At 32.1% G+C, this 19376-nt stretch overlaps 2 protein-coding genes across 2 annotated transcripts; one reads left to right on the forward strand and one right to left on the reverse strand.

The window, feature by feature from the left end:
• LOC122595534 (probable histone H2A variant 3) lies at positions 1-2430 on the reverse strand. Its single transcript, XM_043767906.1, has 2 exons — positions 2179-2430; positions 1-579 (listed from the first exon to the last, which is right to left on the reverse strand). The coding sequence occupies exons 1-2, from the start codon at positions 2296-2298 to the stop codon at positions 283-285; spliced, it is 417 nt and encodes a 138-aa protein (XP_043623841.1). The 5' UTR covers positions 2299-2430; the 3' UTR covers positions 1-282.
• Positions 2431-11410: 8980 nt separating this feature from the next.
• Positions 11411-17072, forward strand: LOC122596252. Its single transcript, XM_043768801.1, has 3 exons — positions 11411-11566; positions 15694-16206; positions 16320-17072. Exons 1-3 carry the CDS (start codon positions 11491-11493, stop codon positions 16850-16852), a joined length of 1122 nt encoding a protein of 373 aa, XP_043624736.1. The 5' UTR covers positions 11411-11490; the 3' UTR covers positions 16853-17072.
• Positions 17073-19376: the final 2304 nt, after the last annotated feature.

The raw sequence follows: 19376 nt of genomic DNA on the forward strand, positions 1-19376 counted from the left end.
TACAAAAGGCCAAATTCACAAGTAGTATATTTCATTGCTCAAGGTCAGGCTTTAGTTGAATACATTGGGACTGAACCAATATCCAATTAACATGGCTCTTCTGCACCTTTAGAAGAGACTAACCGCAGATAATTCCAAGTATCGGATGATTATATATCACATTGTGCGGTCTAAAGGCACATACCAAAATAGTAAACCCTTGTAAATGTCATGTCATACATCTTAAATTTAAGAGTGCTGACAGTAACAAAACACAGAAAAAAGACAAGTCTATGGGCCATTTTACTCTTTAGAAGACTTGTTGATGAGTGACTTGTGAATGTGAGGGATAACACCTCCACCAGCAATGGTTCCTTTTATGAGTGTGTCGAGTTCTTCATCCCCTCTTATCGCAAGCTGCAAATGCCTTGGTGTAATACGCTTCACCTTCAGATCCTTGCTTGCATTGCCTGCTAATTCAAGCACCTCTGCAGTCAGATACTCAAGAATAGCTGCAGTATAAACAGCTGCTGTGGCTCCAACCCTTCCATTAGCTGAAGTTCTGGTCTTCAAAAACCGGTGAACTCGACCCACAGGAAACTGTAGAAATGTAATCAAAGTTTGAGTTCACACATAGCCATCTTTTAAATAATATATAAGGTTGATGTAATTCTTATTCAAAACACTGTTTTGTAAAATTTGGATCGACTCGAAAACGTAGAACTGCTACTCAATTATGATACAGAATCACCACACAATTGAAGTTGCAGGGCTAAGCCAATTAAAAATCTAGATAAAGACTCACCACTAGACTTCAATTAACTCTCCAAAGTTCACCACCTAAACTGCCATGATTAGGATAAGCAATGGAGTTATCTCAAGAACAAGAGATAATAATATTTGGGGTTAAAACTCTCTGCCTTTTTCATTGCAAAAGTAGTACATAAAAACAATAACATAAACGGTTACTACATCATGGGTAACCCACGATTTGTGTTACATGCACTTGATTGGATATTAAAAAAAACAAAACACTCATACTAAATCACATGATAAAAATGAAAAACTTGGCAGACGCACACGTGAGCTGTAAACATGGGAATCATGGAGTGGACCGGGTCACCCAATTGAAGGACTGTTGGGCTGTATGGGCTTGGATAGTAGATGGATCGACTTCCTTGCTAACAAAAAGGTTCTGAACTCGCTCAAAGAGTATTTTGATGCTTACAACCACCTAAAGCGATTTGTTTACAAAATACTCCGTAACAGATTGTTTGTCATATTTTATAGTTAAGGCATGATACATTAAGTATTAAAAAAAAACAAAAAGAGCCAATTTTATAGTCTTGATTCAATCCAACAGCCTCAGTTTGACCCGCGTTCTAAAGCAAAGCAGTACCCATTAGACCACTAGTATCTTGCTAGTGTTCTTGTTCCTATATAGCAATACAATTTTATTGCCATTCAAAAAAAAAAAAAGAAAAGAAAAAGTCCCCATTAGACCATTTCATTCAAACCCATTACACAACCTGTCCTAACCACCCATTATGCCACTTGTATAGTTCTATAACTTTTCTCAGCGTATCTGCAAATTATACTTGAGAATAACCAAATGACATGGAGTGATCAACAAGAACTAGAAGCAAGCAAGTGCAAATCCCAACCTTCGTTATTGTTTCTAATGCCTATGTATTTTGAGCAGATTTTTACTCAGTTGGCTTTAACTGCAAACTTACAATTTGAATGGAACATATAGGGATCAGGTAACTATAACAAAAAAATATTTTTATCACTCGTCAGTGGACAGAAACCAGAAGATGGGCATAAGGCCAGCATCCCCCATATGGTCAAAATAATAATTATACTTATAATCCCTGACTATTCATAAGCATTAAGCAAATGTAAACATCAATCTCAAACCGTCCACGCTCCAACAACAAACTCAATGTCGACACGATTTCCACACGTTGTAAAAGCGGAACTGCATATACAAATCTCGCGGATAATATCCTACACTCTCAGGACCCTAATTAAACACTTAGACTTACAAACACAATTTTAAAATACATACATACACCATATATCTATAATCGTATAAATATGTAAGTAATTTGAAACCCTAGGAATCCGCAATTGAATCACACGCATATAAACATATACAATTGGAATAGTATAACTATAAATAAATCAAAGTAAAACCTGAAGACCGGCGCGTGACGAGCGCGTGACAGCCTTCTTCTTATCTTTGTCTTTGTTACTGGATCCACCAGAAGCAGGTGTCTTCCCCATAATCAAACCTTTCGCTCCTTTTCCTGACATTTTCCCGCCAAATTGTTTTTGATTTTCTATTCGCAAAAATCTTCTGGAATGAATTCGCTGGAATTTATCTACGAGAGCGAGAGGTAGAGCCGATGAAGGACTTTTGTTTTTGTTTTTATTTTTTTATGTTTTGTGCGCATTTATTTACATTTATATATATGCGTTGTAAAAAGGTCATTTAGATATTTTGGTTACTCCATTAACCTCATTAATATATTAGGAGTAAAAAACTTAAAATATATCTATATAAATATTAAAACAGTAGGAATCCTAGCCTTTGAAGTCATCCTCCCCAAATCAAAGTTATGCTTAAATGTTGCCACATAAGATTTATCCTATGTGGCATCTCCATGTTTTTTTTTAAATTATCAATCTTTTTTATAGAAAATATAGTATAAATTAAAATATAAAAACTATAAAATTGGATATATCGTATATGAAAAACAATATATTTATGGGATTGATCAACATTAACTTGGCAAGAATATTACAAATCCACAAATTCTTACATACCCTTTATTATTGTTGTTGTTATTAATATTATTATTATTTATTTTTATTTTTAATAAAATCGTCACTTTGTACGTACGATTACAAATTCTATATTACTAAATCCTTATATTTGTTAGAATTGTACGTACGATTACAAATTCATTTGTTATTGATTCCATTTGTATGTATTTAGGATGAATGATAATATAATCTAATCACATTAGTAATTCTATAAAAAGGGTTTTCTTTTAAGTTTTATTTTGTGTATGTATATAATTGTTATTTAACAAATAGTTAAACATTCATCAAGCTCTATGTAGTCAAAAGATTCAATCATCATGATGTGGAAATAATATACTCTATATGAACTAATAGATGTATCAAAATAGGTTGGTTCAGAGTCCAGACATCTTCACCTAATTCTTGATCATATACACTATGAACTCCAATAAATCGAATTCGCGTGTTTCAACTTTACATGTAGGTCTACACTACACTTCATTGTTTTGTTGACCTAATTGTATGTTGCGGGTATTCGACCAACTATAACAATTCTTTAAAGAGGAGAAGAGATGAATGAAAAAGAAGGGTAGATTTTCTTCCTTCCAAATCATCCTAAAAATGGAAGGAAAGAATGTTAAACAAAATGTATTAAATTCTCTTTCTAAATCTTTCCTTTTCTTTTCTCTTCTTCTCTTAAATAAAACTCAAGAACACAACCAATTTTAAAATCCTTTAAAATCTTTTCCTTTTCTTCCAACAAAAAACTCAAGAACACAGGGTTAGGAATATAATTGAGAATAATGTATAAAGAGTTAATGTGATCAAGCTCAAAATGTTAATTAAGTTAAAAAAAAAGTAAATGAAGATTGGTGTCAATATATGAATTTTACTTTATTAAGGATGAGAATTACTACTCAAAAATTAAATCGAACTAATATTGTACCGGTACCGAAATAATGTACTAATAAGGATTGAGTTTCGACTCTTGATTTGGTTTGACTCGTATCGGTATTGAACCAACGTATGGTGATGTAGCATCGGGAATCTGATTCAATGTAAAACCAAGGAGTCAGAGCCTCATCTAGCAACGATCGTGATGAAAGCCAATTTTTACAACTTACGGTCGAAATGTGGGTATAAAGATGGTAAATGGACTTTTAATGGTTAGAGTGTTTTTTTTTTTGAACATGGTTAAAGTGTTTTAGAATATAACAAGTAACAGTAGTATCGAAACTATAAAAATCATTTAGTAAAGCGACTAATACAACATACAAAGGTCACATACACACATAATCATATTCGCAAAATTGTATAAATAGCAAAGTCAGCAAACTAGCTATGAGAAGAAGGGAGGTGATATTTATTTACTGTAAAAAAAAGGTAATGTTTACTATTTTGGTCAGGTTATTTTCCAGTTCAATCTTGCATTAATACGTTGGAAAATTGGCAACAACTTCCAATGATTTTTGGCTTTCTCTTTTGTTAGGGTGGTGCTTATAAGAGTCATGGGCTCGCGTCTTCAAGCCATAGGACGCAGGACTTCAATTGGCAGTGATCGTCCAAAGTGTAACGTCTTGAGTCAGAGTCTTTGAGGAGAAGATTGGGGACGCTCCATGTTGGTCCAGGCAGCAAACCTTTATATGTGTGTGTGTGTGTGCCGTGTGGGGGGTATATATAGGTGTATTTATGTGTGTGAAATAAATTATAATTGATTGATGATATGGCGAAGAAGTTCTAAAGAAACAGTTCTTATAGACAGTAAGTGTCCTGAGAGGAGTCCTGAATAATTTGATGCTGATGTGACAGTGAAAAAGCTCCAAGAAGATGTGTCCTATAAGCACAGGCCTTGGAGACTGGAGTCTTGCAATAATTTAAACCCGACAAAAGAGAGAAATAATAAAGTGAAAAAAACACCAATGATCACATGCTTACTACTCGACGATTATAACAGAAGTGCAATTTTTTTTTTTTTTTTTTGGAACGTTAACAGAAGTGCAATTAGAATTAGAATATACTATATGCATAGACATAAGCCATGATCTATTGCACGACAAAGACCCTTGTATTATTGCCGACCAAATAGAAGTAAAGACAACTTAACACAAATATTCAAAGGTTTTCAGATTGTTAGATAAACAATAGATCGATGTTAGATAAATAGGGAGTGATAGACATTTACAACAATATATGCTTTACATGGTTATAAACTATGTAGTAATTAAAATGTGTACATTTAATGTAAATGGCTAATGATTGTTGTAGATTTATCACTATAGATATATACGCACAAGAACAACAAAACACATGCAAGCGTAATTATGGTAGCTGTGTTCTGTTGTTAAAGCTATTGATCCTAAATTTGCAGTGTTAGCCATGGAGGATTGGAGGTCTTCTCAATACTATTATACAAAACTATTTCTATAAAATAAAATCACTTTATGTCATTGAAAACAAGCTAGTAATTAAGTTGCTAGAATAAGCTAGAAGATCGATGGTGACAATGCACGATATTCAAGGATAATAACAATTAGAGATTACCATTCTATCAATTCATTTGATTCCAAAATTTTTACCTACTTGAAAATTGAGATCCTGGTATAGGAAAGGAGCTTGAGGACACCAATTAAGATAAACAAATGAAAGAGTGTTATATAAGTCCCAATTCGCAGGATCTTTTAGGCCCAAAGTGTTATTATATGTTTGGTTATTATGGTATCCAACATTTGATTGATTAAGCTATGAGGTTTGAGATTACTTTTACACACACTTGAACCAGGTAAAAACTCTTCCAAATAGACAATATCATGACCCACAAAAAGTTGTCATATTTTTTATTTTTGTATATATATTAGTTAAAATATAGTTTAAAACTTGAACTTCTAATTTGTCAACATAGCCACTTTGACAACCTAAATTTGGTTGTCAATAACAACTCGAAAGTACAAAATTATTGTATTTAATTATACACACTAGTTAATAACCTCGGGTTCAACCCGGACATTTTAATTAAAATTTTCAAAAATATATATATATATATATATAATGTATGTAATTTTTGTTATTAATATTATAATTTGATATGAACATAGTGAATCGACCAATACAATGATATATAAAATAATAATACCTATTTCGTTAATAAGAAATAAAAGGCATTTTATCACATTATATATATATTTATATATTTTTCAATTAAAAGATTAGAAATTTTAAATAAGCATTAAAATGGGGTTCTTTTAAATATGACATCATAAATAAGAAAAAAACCTTTTTAAACAATATGTGATATTGACACATAATAATCTTTCTAAAAAATACTTTAAAAAACAATCTTTCTTTATTATATATAATATAAAGATTATGATGATCTTTAGCTTAGTCAAATCTTAGAGACATATGTATCCAACTATCCACGCCTTTATGTAGGCATTACGATCATGGTTGCATATTTGTGGAATAGATAGCCGAAGATTAATCTTATAAGAGAAATGATCCCTACACAACACAATTTTACCATATACAACAATATACGCATTAAAAGGTTGTACAGTACAACTGTCTGATGATTGTATTGTTGTGTATGGCAAAATTATGTTGTGTAGGGATCACCTCTCATCTTATAAGCTTTTAGATTGCTTTATATAAAAAAGTAGCATCTTATCAATCTAATTAACTCGATCTATATACAAGTTAATTAACTCAGGGTAAGCTACAACATAATATATCTATACTTTTATACTATCTTATAAAAAAATAGTTTTTATGTTGAAAGTTATATAAGAAAAATATCTAATATAGACTTAATGATTATATTACACTATCTTTAAAAATATTACACTATTAATCTTTTATCTTTTAAAATATTTTCATTAACCCTTTACATCCTCGACGCCGCCTCTACCACCAACTATTAATCTTTTATCTTTTAAAATATTTCCATTAACCCTTTACATCCTCAACGCCGCATCTACCACCAACAGTCGTCCCCACCACCACACTGTCGCCGTCACGAACACCGCCGCATTACGTGGGTACCGTGCTAATATATATATAGGAAATATAAGGTTGTCCGACACCTAAGCTTAGGTGTGGAACCTCTTACATACTACTATTTTATTATTTCTTGTTTAATGAATAAATGCATGGGCCCCCATGATTTTTATGGATTAAAAAAACAATATGTGAGTGTTCCACACCTAAGCTTAGATACCCGACAACTTTATATTACATTACAAATATATCTATACTATATTATAAAGTAAATTCACTTTTCAACAATATACACATATTAATGCATGATGTACCATACATCATGCATACAACATTCTCTCTTTTGCATAAATCATTTTATTTTTTTAATTCTTTCAAAATATTTTATCTCAATAACTGTACATAGATAAATTATAAAAATTATATGGGTGTTCTTAAAATTTCATGCTTTTTCATTAGATATGTCATTCAATATACTTTCGACGAATTTTAAAATCCGAGGGTGGAGCCCGTACGACTAAGGCATTTGGCTATGACACTCTATGACATATAACCTCCTATGACCTATATATCACACTTTATAACCTGTCACCCTCATCATTTTACCGCCGCAACACGCAGGTACTTGCTCTCGTATATATATATCCAAATAGCCAAATTCACCATTGGCAGATAAATTTATGTAGCAGTAATATATATGATACGAGTATAATTAAGTGAATTATGGTTTAAGTGTCGTAGTTAATATAAAAAAGGATAGGATCACATGGAATTTGGTCAGAAATCAGATCTTGGAGAGTTATTTATGGGTAAGAATGAATTATTAATTCTCAATCTTTGATCAAAGAGTTTGTAGACAAACACCACCTTCCATCCATTCATTACAACATGATCTCCATATTTGTTTATTTATTTTAGATGGCTACCCCCACCAGATATACATCTTATGTGTGTTTCATCTACCAGACATTGATTTCAATGTCCATGTGCCTTTTGTATCCCACATAAAATCTTTCTTGTAGAGATGACATTTTTGGTCATTTCAACTTATATCTACTATATAAACACGTAAATCACGTATAAAATCCTAAACTACGTTTATTTATGACATCAGTCTAATTTATAAATAAATTCCACTTAATTTTGTTCTAGTTGAAATAGATAATTATGAAAAACCACAAGACGCAGGTTTGAATCCTCGATCGGTTGGGTCATTGTGGCGTATTTCATGGAATTCATTCTGCTTTTGCAGTGGCATTAGCACAATTAAGATACTCGCGTCTACCTTGTAATGGCCCTCACCCTTGTGTAGTGAGATGAAGGAGTTGTCCGAAATATGTCGTTCCAAATAATTAATTTTATGAAGAATGGAATAAATTCTCTATGAAAGATTTGCAAATGAACTCCCTAGTGGCTCACCCGCTTTGACATCGGGCTTGCACAACAAATAGGACTACACAAGCTTGTAAAATTAAGGCAAAGAAAAAGTTTTATGTGCATATATAATTATGGTCATCCAATAAGACCTTAACGAAAAACGATCGACCAAATTGGTTTCTAGATAAACACTCGTATATATGTACCGTGAAATGGTAGCCCAAAAAGGTGTTACAAAAAGATGGTCGAAAACAACTGCTGTAAATCAATGGATTTTAAAAAAAAAAAGTGGTATGAAATATCATCATAATTAACTTCGCGATATCATCTTGTTAAAGTACCAACATACAAAATAACTATTTGGTTTATATATCATTGGTCAATAAAAAGTTACATAGTGTAATATATTGGCATTTTACAGTTAAATTTAAAAAAATTAATTAGTAATACTCACTAAAATACAATTTTATTTCATGTATTGTTAATAAAATTAATAGCCTACGTATTCATCCTCATGGTACTGCCATGAAAAGATGCCCAATATATATATAATGAGGGATCGAGCTAGGAACCCGAACATAAATGTCATACACGAGTTCTTATTCCTTGCTTCGGTGCAAATATTAATAATAGAGAGTAAAATATATGACAAAGATGTGGTTTAAGGGGGCACATCAGAACATGTGCCCGAAAAGGCTTTCTAGTATCACGAAAGATATATAGATAGGTTTATTTTCCTAAATGAAAACCAAAATCTTATTTATTATTTTAAGTTATCAATCATGGTCACTTGACCCGAAAAGATTCTACCCCGCTTCTTTTTATACTCCGTAATTTAATTATTTTTTTTTATAATAGTTCTTTTTATTAAATTATCGGAAATCATTTTGTACACTAATTCTCTTATTCATAGACGACATAAAGTCATAAAATGAATGTGATGATAAATTGTACTATAACTACGAAGGTATGATATTTTACTTGGCATATTTTTGTATATTTAATTTAACTTTCTAATCAAAATATATGCACCGTGAATAAGGTTTATTTTACAAAACTAGCTTGATATATGAAGTGAAGTGCAATAATATTTTTAAACCACATATCGCATGCATGTTGTTCTAAATACACGTACATTTAATTAGACTTCCAACATTTTAAATTTTGTGTATTGTATATTTGAACTGCCTAATATATAGTATCTCCAATTTATTTTTTTAATATTTGTCTGATAGTCATCCGTCTTTCAACGAACGTATGCGACTCAGGCAGGAATATAATATAATATAATATAATATATCATTATATCAATATCTTTTGACGTGAAAATGGGCATGGTTGACGTTGAAACCAGATTCTAAGAGAGTATGTATAGGTTATTATATGTAAAGTCATTAGTTAGTCATGTATCAAGATTTGAATGCTATATGTGTTTCTGTTTCCATCCTTTTTTTTTTCCTTCCTAAATATACTTTTCGATCAGTTTTTTCTTTTTGATCGAACATATACCCTTTAGTTTCTAATTAATAATTTATGCTGTTTATTGCATAGTGATGGTGTCTTGGGAAAAAAAAGGTGGAATAAATACTATAACTCATTTCGTATATATACATCATATACATGATTTATATAATATATGTTTCATAAAAGACTAGGTTAAATAATCAAGTTCCGGATTTATGATCTTTTAAAAGTAGCAGTGGTCGGAAGACAATAAATAGTCGATTACATTTCGTAGTTATAGATCAGATACGACAAGTTTGGATTTTGGAATTTATTTATATACATTTGTATTTATTGGTTTCCCGAAGGTTTATGTTGGATCTGCAAGGATGGGGTTTGTATTTCCCAAGAGTACTGTGTCATACGCAATCATTTATCGGATAAATATATAACCATGTATGGGTTGATATATACGAGTAACACTTATTTAGTAAGTTCCCAAATGACATCTTTGTGCTTGTAGTGAAATGTTATTATCATAGATTTAAGTATACGGGAGAGTTATTTTGAGAACTCATAAAAAAAAAAGACGCGAGAACAAATCTGAACATACGTACATTCTCTCTTTCTCTCTTCAATTAAATAATAAAATTCACCCAAATCATTCAAAATGCTTTATCTCACAAACCGTAAATCGTTAGACGAAACAAAAAGCATGGGTAGTCTTAAAATTTCGTCTTTTTTCATTAGCGATCCAATTCGATATACTCTTTACGACTTTTTAATTTTCGTTTTCTTTTTGGTACTTACACATAACTTACACATGTTTAGGTTGAACTTACACATGTGTAGGTTGAACAAAAATTATGATTCGGAACGGGCTTCGCCCTTAATGATATTCATAAACCAAAGCTAGTGGGGGTGATAGGTCATTGAGGTTGATAGGTCATAGGGTGATAGGTCATAGAGGGTGACCGGTGATGGGTGATCTACCTAACGGGATCCGTCCTTAGCCGCTATGGCTCCACCATGGATTGACGGGCTCCGCCCTTAACCTTAATTGTTGTGTACATAAGTTCATTTACTAATTTACATGTGAAAACAATGATTCTACACATGTGTAGGTACACAAGTACAAGAGGAAAAAAAACGAAAATTAAAAAGTCATCAAAAGTATATCGAATTAGATCTCTAATGAAAGAGGACGAAATTTTAAGACTACTCATGCTTTTTGTTTCGTCTAACGATTTACGGTTTGTGAGATAAAACATTTTGAATAATTCACCCCTTTATTATCGATAAAGATTGGTAGTAGTGTCACTTGTTTTGCTTCAGAATTTAGCATGAAATGTTTGAAAGATTAATTACTGAAATAAAACACTAAATAATACTGTAGTTTTTAAGATGAATAAAAAATAAAGAAGTTATAAAGTATTTAAAAGATGAGTGATTATATTAGTTTAATGCGTGAACAAATATATTAGCCGATGATGTGGTATTGTCAAATCAGAACATACAAAAATACTATTTCAACATTTATATATGTAAACGTATATATTTTAGGGAAAACTGAGAGTAATTACTCTTATCCTTTTATGGGATATCAAATAGTACATAAATTGAATACGAATAAAAATTTCACGAAAAATGGTGCAACACCGGTAAAAGATGAGACGATGTGGGGTTTACTTGACGATCACCTAGGAAAGTAAGTTACGATGGCATGTTTTGTAATTATGACCAACACCAGTGGCTCTTTTTAAGTTAAGAAAAATACGAGTACATATAAAGGAGTGCACACCCCCTAGCTTGATTCATATCCACACTAAACTAGAAACATTCATCTTTCTACTATATCTATTAATTAATATAAGGGGAATCACCAAAATGCAGAAGTTTTCTGCAATCTTAGTGGTGGTGCTACTCTGTGCAACCTCCAATGGTGTTCTATCTTTCATTGATGGTGAGTTTTTCACTTTTTGATTGAGTATATTCGAAATATAGCTAGGTATATATTATTATGTCATTGTTTCATGAAATGGACCGAAACTTGTAGTTTGATTGCATATATATATATATATATCATTGTTTCATGATGAAGTTCGACTATAGTGATTTAAATGTTTTGAAACATGTGTAACTATAATCATAGCTATAATCTATATTAATACTTTGAACTATTGTCAATGTATGCGCAGATAATATTAATGTTATCGTCACAAATTAGTGTCGACATATATAAATATTTAAGTTTAAAATGTTGGATATACACACAATACCTGAATTTGCCTACATATGATAACAGACTTTGGATAAAATTTATATACATTTTCCAATTCAGATAATTTTTCTTGTATATATAAATTAAAGCTAGTGTTCTTGTCCGGCCTACATGTGAAACTATTTTGTATTCGTAAGTTTTACATCCAATCTTGTTATAAATGTACTCGACTACACGAGTTATGAAGAAGTAAAATGTAGAAAGTCATAATGTAAAGAGATCGTTCCGTGGAAGATCTTCGACAAAAGTATAAACAAGTTATATACCTTTTTTTTTTTATATATATAGGAGTATAAATAAGAAGCTTAAGTGTTACTAGCTAGCTAGTATATATATATATATAGACGGAGTTTACTAGTATGTTTCTAGCAGCATGTTTCCATCATGATTTTTAGGCAGGTGGTATAAACTATACAAATATGAAAAAGCATAACAATAACAAGAGAGAACTAAACGTGGTGTTTGTGTGTGTGGACGATTTACAATTGAAATTGCTTTTCTGAATGTGGCTACTGATGGCCGTACAATGCAAAGCTGTTTATTGTGGTATAAAGCTGAATTTGTACAATATTTGTTAAGAGTATGATTTTACTTGCCACTATTTTTTTTTTTCTTTTGAACATTACTTGCCATCACTACCTAACCACATAAAAATCGATTTTGAGGAGGCTATGTAACGACCTGCTTCAAATTTTCGTTACAAAGTAAATATAACACGGAGTAAAATCTAACAAATATTCCTAGACTAGAGTAGATGATGGCGTGTCATCTTATATTCCATTTTGTCAGTAATTATTTTTTCAATTAGAATAAATAAGTATGGTTGTTTATATGTAAGATTATAGTCATTTAATTAATTGAATTGAAGATGTTTTTGGGCTTTAATTCAATGGTTGAAAAACCATCTCCTTACATGAGGTTTTGTGTTCAAATTTTGGGGAGTACATAGGTGTATTAAGGTTCAAGTCTGAGGAGACAAAGTTTACCCTTATTAATCGTCGTGTCTTCGGGCGGATTAGTAGGGGGTTTCCCCCCATAAATAGATATTTCTACTTCGAGAGAGCTCTCTAGCGCGGACCCGGTTAAGACAACGTATGCTAGATCTCTCGCTGTCGAATCGCGACACGAAGTTTTCAGCGAAATTCAACTTTCCAAAAAAAAATTTTTTTTTAATTGAAGTTGAAATTGAAATGATCTATATATGAAGCACTTGATAAAATAACATCTACATTTTATTTTTTCAAAATAAAAACTGAAAATTGTGAGGTTTAAATCCTAATTAATCTCAATGTTACTAAGTGAAACTGATGAATCATGAGACTAGAAGTCGTGAACATCTAAATATATAATGATTAAATCTAAAACTTCAAGGGTTTAACAAACGTCTTAATTATGGGGTCTCTATATATCAAAGAAGCTAAACGTTGTACACCGTTTTTTATTGATATTTTTATATTATTTTAAATATTTTAAAAATCACCAATATTAAAAAATAAATCTCGAATTTCTCATAAAATATGAGGGTTTATCAAATAGATTAACTTTACATTATCATTAAACTTGTAATAATTTATATAAAAAATAGCATTATCAAGATCATGTAAACTGTGAAATTTTATCACGCCCTAGTGCAAAAGGTTGGTGTGGTCCAACCTCAAGCTATTATTGTGAAATGAATATGAAATATAAAAAATTCAAATCTTTCCAAATTTCTATACAATCATCCGTACATAATAAGATATTATTTGTTCAATATATTTAGTTATCCAAAAAGGTTGAAGGATATGGCATTTGTTGGAACTTGTATCCTATAAATATCTTTATGTGTCTATAATTTTATAATCTATATTATGAATCCAAAAGTCCATTCGATGCTTCTTTTCTATGCATACTATCTTGTTATAAAGTTATACGTTTATTTAAGTCAATTGAAAAACTAAATCAATTTACTTTAGTAGTTAAGTTTAGTTAAGTTTCATTAACAAATTAAAACATAGGCTTTAGTGTATCTATTCACTTATTGACCAATTATCCAAGACTTGTATATATCATTCGAATTCACACTACTGTGTTGTAAAAGTTATGACAATGTTAATGAGTTAAATTAAATAACTAGTATATAACTTTTGCTCATGATTCTGAATTCCTTAATTTTCATCGTTGTACCATACAATCTTCTTGTTTCGATCAATACTTTGATACTATACACACACAAGATATATTTAAAGAAGTTTTAGTAGATTACTAAATAAAAATTTAATATATTCTTAAGTGATAGTGGTAAGTTGTATAAGACTAAAGTGGTGTTTGAGATTGCGTTATGAAATAAGTTATATATTTAAAACTTGCCTTTGAAAAAGGTAAATTTAAAGTTGAATCGGTTGAAAAATACAAAACGAAAAAAATTGATATAGTTCATGGCTTCATGCGTAAAGTTGATGATAAGAAAGAGTTAAAATCTCAAAAGCTATTTTATTGTAATTTTGTGCTCGACATTTTGACCCAAGTATCTTTAGAGGAAATCCAAAATGGTTATTTCTGTTCATTTAAAAATAAAATAAATACTCCTAGAGTCAGCTAGGGTATGACATTATTATTAAGGTGTCTATTTTTATTATTATGGGCACCCAGATTGTCGAGACCTCTACACCCATCCATAATTTGATAAAACCTGTCTCTTTGTATTTGGGGTCCGCGTAGGCAATGTCACATGGTTGTGAGAACTTGTCAATTGTAGTTTTTCATCCCATTATATATTAAGCTAATTTTCCAAATTCATGAATGTGAATTTTTGAATTTGACCGTTCATTTTTCTAATCTAATGATTAAGATTGGTTTCTTGATTCTCAAAAGAACCCACAAGTTTAGTAGTTACACATGTAATTGGTTTTTAAGTTGACATACAAAAGATGTTTATCTTGAACTCGACTCAATCGTTATAATGTCCATTTCACATTCTCAGTGAACTATCTATACTTCTATACTACTATATAAAATTATACCCCATGTTAAAAAGTTACACAATCATTTCATTATTTTCTAAAAGGTATCCACTACTTTTTTTAATTAAATTTTTTTATATCAAATACCTACACCACTTGATGCATCTGTCATCACCAACGTTGCTGCCGCCGTTACCATCCGTCGTTGCCACTACATCACTGTTACTACCATCGTCGCCGCATTGCACGGTTACCATGCTCGTTGTTAATAATGTATAAAATAAATTAAAAGAGATATTAAAACCACTTCAATTTGTGTGCCAAAAACGATAATATGGAACAACATGCCTTATCTTTGCTTTCATGTTGGACCTCTTACATAGTATATATTTTGGTTATTACTTTATCATATTTTTTTTCTCAAATGATGTGTTTTGTTCTTTCTTTGGTGAGCATGTTCTTTGATGAAGCCCATGTTCCTTTCTTTTCCAGTTTTATAAGAAAAAAAAAAGACAAAAAACATTCAGCACCATTCGTCACGTGACTTTAGGACAATACACATGATGACATGCTGGCCAACTGCTTTACGTCTATTCTTATTTCAGAAAATTAGTGGCAAATAGCAATTAGGCCCCCTCAACCATTTCCTAACTATAGTTAATAATAGGATTAATAGCTAAGATTTCTAATGTCACCAGCAGTTTGGTCACATCAAAGAATTAATTGCTTTGACACTTATAATTAAAATGATAACGTTGATAAAATTTGTACAATAATAATAACGCTTTAAACTTGTAAATAAGTTAATATTCACTATACCAATATGTTTTGAGGTTAAAATATGGATATATATTTCTTAAATTTCAGGATTTTTGCCAAATGGTCAATTCGAATATGGGCCAAAGCCTCACCAGATGAAGGGTACTAGAGTGATCGACCCAAAGGCGATACCAAACTGGGAACTCACCGGGTTTGTTGAGTACATAAAATCGGGTCAAAAACAAGGTGACATGTTGCTAGTAGTACCTGAAGGAGCTTTTGCAGTTAGGCTAGGAGAGGATGCATCCATAAAGACAAAGGTTAATGTGAAAAAGGGGTTGTTTTATTCCATCACATTTAACGTGGCTAGAACTTGTGCACAAGAGGAAAGGTTGAATGTCTCGGTGTCTCCGAATTCAGAGCCCAATGATTGGGGAATCTTGCCAATGCAAACCATGTATAGCAGCAATGGTTGGGATACTTACTCATGGGGGTTCTTGGCTGAAGCTAATAACATTGAGATCGTGATCCATAATCCAAGTGTCGAGAAAGACCCGGCTTGTGGTCCTCTCATTGATTCCATTGCACTAAAGGCCTTATTCCCCCCTAGAAGAACCAATGGTAAGAAAAAAGAAGAGTAATTTAGTCTCGTTTAGTTACATTCGATAATTAATTAGTCCCAAATACTTAAAATGATTAATAATCATTATCTTGCTATATATTGTTAACTTCAGTTAATATGTTGAAGAATGGTGATTTTGAAGAGGGTCCATTTGTATTACCAAAAACCGACGTTGGTGGAGTTCTAATCCCTCCTAACATCGAGGACGACCATTCCCCTCTCCCTGGTTGGATGATTGAGTCATTAAAAGCCGTGAAGTACTTGGACTCGGAACATTTTGCTATCCCAAAGGGCAAAAGAGCCGTGGAACTCATTGCGGGAAAAGAAAGTGCCATTGCCCAGGTGGTCAAGACCATCCCGGGCAAAGTATATGCACTTTCTTTTGTAGTTGGGGATGCCAACAACGCATGTGAGGGGTCCATGATTGTAGAGGCATTTGCGGGTAAAAACACTCTTAGGGTGCCTTATGAATCCAAGGGCAAGGGTGGGTACAAACAAGCCGTTCTTAAGTTCAAGGCCGTGACAGCACGTACAAGAATTAGGTTCTTGAGTACATTCTATCAGATGAAGACTGATGGTTCTCTTTGTGGTCCAATCATCGATGATGTAAGATTGATTGGGGTTCGATATGCTAAACATGCTTAATTTGTTTTAGTTCTTCGCCCGGATAATCAAAAGCGTGGCATAGGGATGCTTGATCGTCACCTATGATGTTTATTTAGCACGTTATGTTATTATAGTTGTGTAATGTTATTTCTATTCGTGTGCTAGAAAGAAAAAAACACGTTTTAAAGTACTTGTTATACTGTTGAACCGATGTTTGCCGGAATAGATCATATGAAGCAGTTATTCTATTAAGCAATAATTCAAGTATCATGTTCAAATTCAAGAAGTAGATTACCTTTATAAGTTTAATCTATTCAAAGTAAGATAAATAACATTGGTTATGTGTAATTGGTCAGCATGAGATATATGTGTTAAATGGTATCCGTTGGTAACTCTCAACACAAACAAATACTCAAAAGCAAACCAACATCTGTTTACAAATTTTTATTAATCAAGCAATTAAATTTAATTATAAAAATGCTACTTCTGGATTGGAGGAATTTACGGAGGATAGATGCATTTTTTTAAAATTTTTTTTAAAAAAACTTGACTATATGGACTAAAGGTTAATAAAACTGAAAGGATGTAAACATGTAAGTGAGGTAAACCCAAACTACGCCAGTAGTGACCCTTACCGCCCATAATATTCTTATTCTAAGGATCAATAAATCAAAAATCACATTGTTACAGATAACGCAACAACGCATTTCTGTTCTGGATAATCAAGTCACATTAGAGATACATCTACTAAGGACATCATGCTCTTTAAGGGATTTAAAGTTGATGAAGAAAAAGCTCTATAATTTCTAGAAGAAACATAAGTTGCTAAAGTCCTAAATAGTCTCATACATATAATCAAGGTCATCGATAAGCTAAGCTTACTAAGTGGCCATTTGAAAAAAAAAAACGATGAACGTACAAGGATTTGAGATAAACGACACTTTTGGGGAGTGCATCATCCATTCATCCCTAAGCCAAACAACAAAAAGTACCTGTGAGCGAGGCCCATAGTGAATGCACCTAAAAACAATAATAAATCAATAGATATAGATAATAGTGGGAAATGTATTGTTTTTGTACTTGTACAAACATAGTAGGAACTGTAAGTTGCAAGAGGGGCTTGTCACAAAATTCCTTCCTTTTGTACCCTGCAAAAAAGAAAGAAAAAAAAAAAGGGTATGACAATCTCATGGTTATTTACTATTGACGTATTGATCTAAACTTGAATTTAAGCATTCTTGAATACCACTGACAATTCTCATATACGAGTATATAACAGCAGCATGAAACATCACAGCAAGACCACAAAGAAGCGATCAAATGCTAGCTATTTTCCCTAACAAACATATCAACTGTGTTAATATAGCCTCCGTTACCTCCATGTTAATGAATACAGTGAACCAACTATTATATCTTTAACCATGAATGAATTAGCCAAGAAATATGACACCAATCAGACAGCTTTTTGAAAAAGAAAAAAAGTTGAATGCAAACAATGTTTTGTGTACAAAGACTAATACATGGATTAATAGATGAAAAACGAACGAAACTAAAAAAGCATGTATTAGCTAAGTGAGCAAGCCTGCAAGCTTCGACCCACAAGGATCCAAGTCGTGTAATCTTAGTGTTGGTATAAGGCAGGGGTCCGTGTTTTCTGGTAATATGGCTACCAAAAAGCTTCTAATCTTCGAGCTATGCCTCTTATTGAATGTTATGAATCGTCATTTGCCAAGTTGTGTTATACAGTCCTTATATGGCCTAACTTGGTCACACAATTAGGAGCAGAACATAGAAGTGGCAGGCAATTGTTAACTCATCTGTCGTTCAATGAGAATGATTTTGGTTTTTTCTATTGATCTTAAAAACGATTATAAGAGATCTCTATATATACAAGTCATTAAAACTATTTATGGAAACATAGGTCAATATGACCGACTCTAATTCTGGACCGATCCTATCTCTTGTATGCTTTGGGAAGTGATGAACCCGTTTCTGATCCCACTTTATCTAACACTCCCCCTCAAGTTGAATATCAGGATTACCGAAATTCAACTTGCTTAAACATTTATGAAACATAGTTGTTCCCACAGCTTTGGTTAGAATATCAGCAAGTTGTTCTTCAGACTTAACAAACGGTAACTTGATGACTCCATTCTCCAATTTTTCTTTTATAAAATGACGATCAACTTCCACATGCTTGGTTCTATCATGTTGAACTGGATTCTCTGAGATCTGGATAGCAGCTTCGTTATCACTCATGATTCGAATACTTTTCTTGGGAGCAAAACCTATTTCAGACATAAGTTTTCTCAACCACAATGCTTCTGCTAATCCTCTAGCTATACCTCTAAACTCAGCTTCAGCACTTGATAAGGAGACAACTTTTTGTTTTTTACTTTTCCATGTAACCAAATTATCACCTATCATTGAAAAATATCCAGAAGTTGACCTTCGATTACCTTTGTCTCCTGCCCAATCTGCATCTGTATATATCTGAATCTTGAGATGTCCATTAGCATTAAACAACACCCCATGACCTGAAGTCCCTTTAAGATACCTTATA

Source organism: Erigeron canadensis, chromosome 4 (genome assembly GCF_010389155.1).
Source record: "Erigeron canadensis isolate Cc75 chromosome 4, C_canadensis_v1, whole genome shotgun sequence".
Lineage (NCBI taxonomy): Eukaryota > Viridiplantae > Streptophyta > Magnoliopsida > Asterales > Asteraceae > Erigeron > Erigeron canadensis.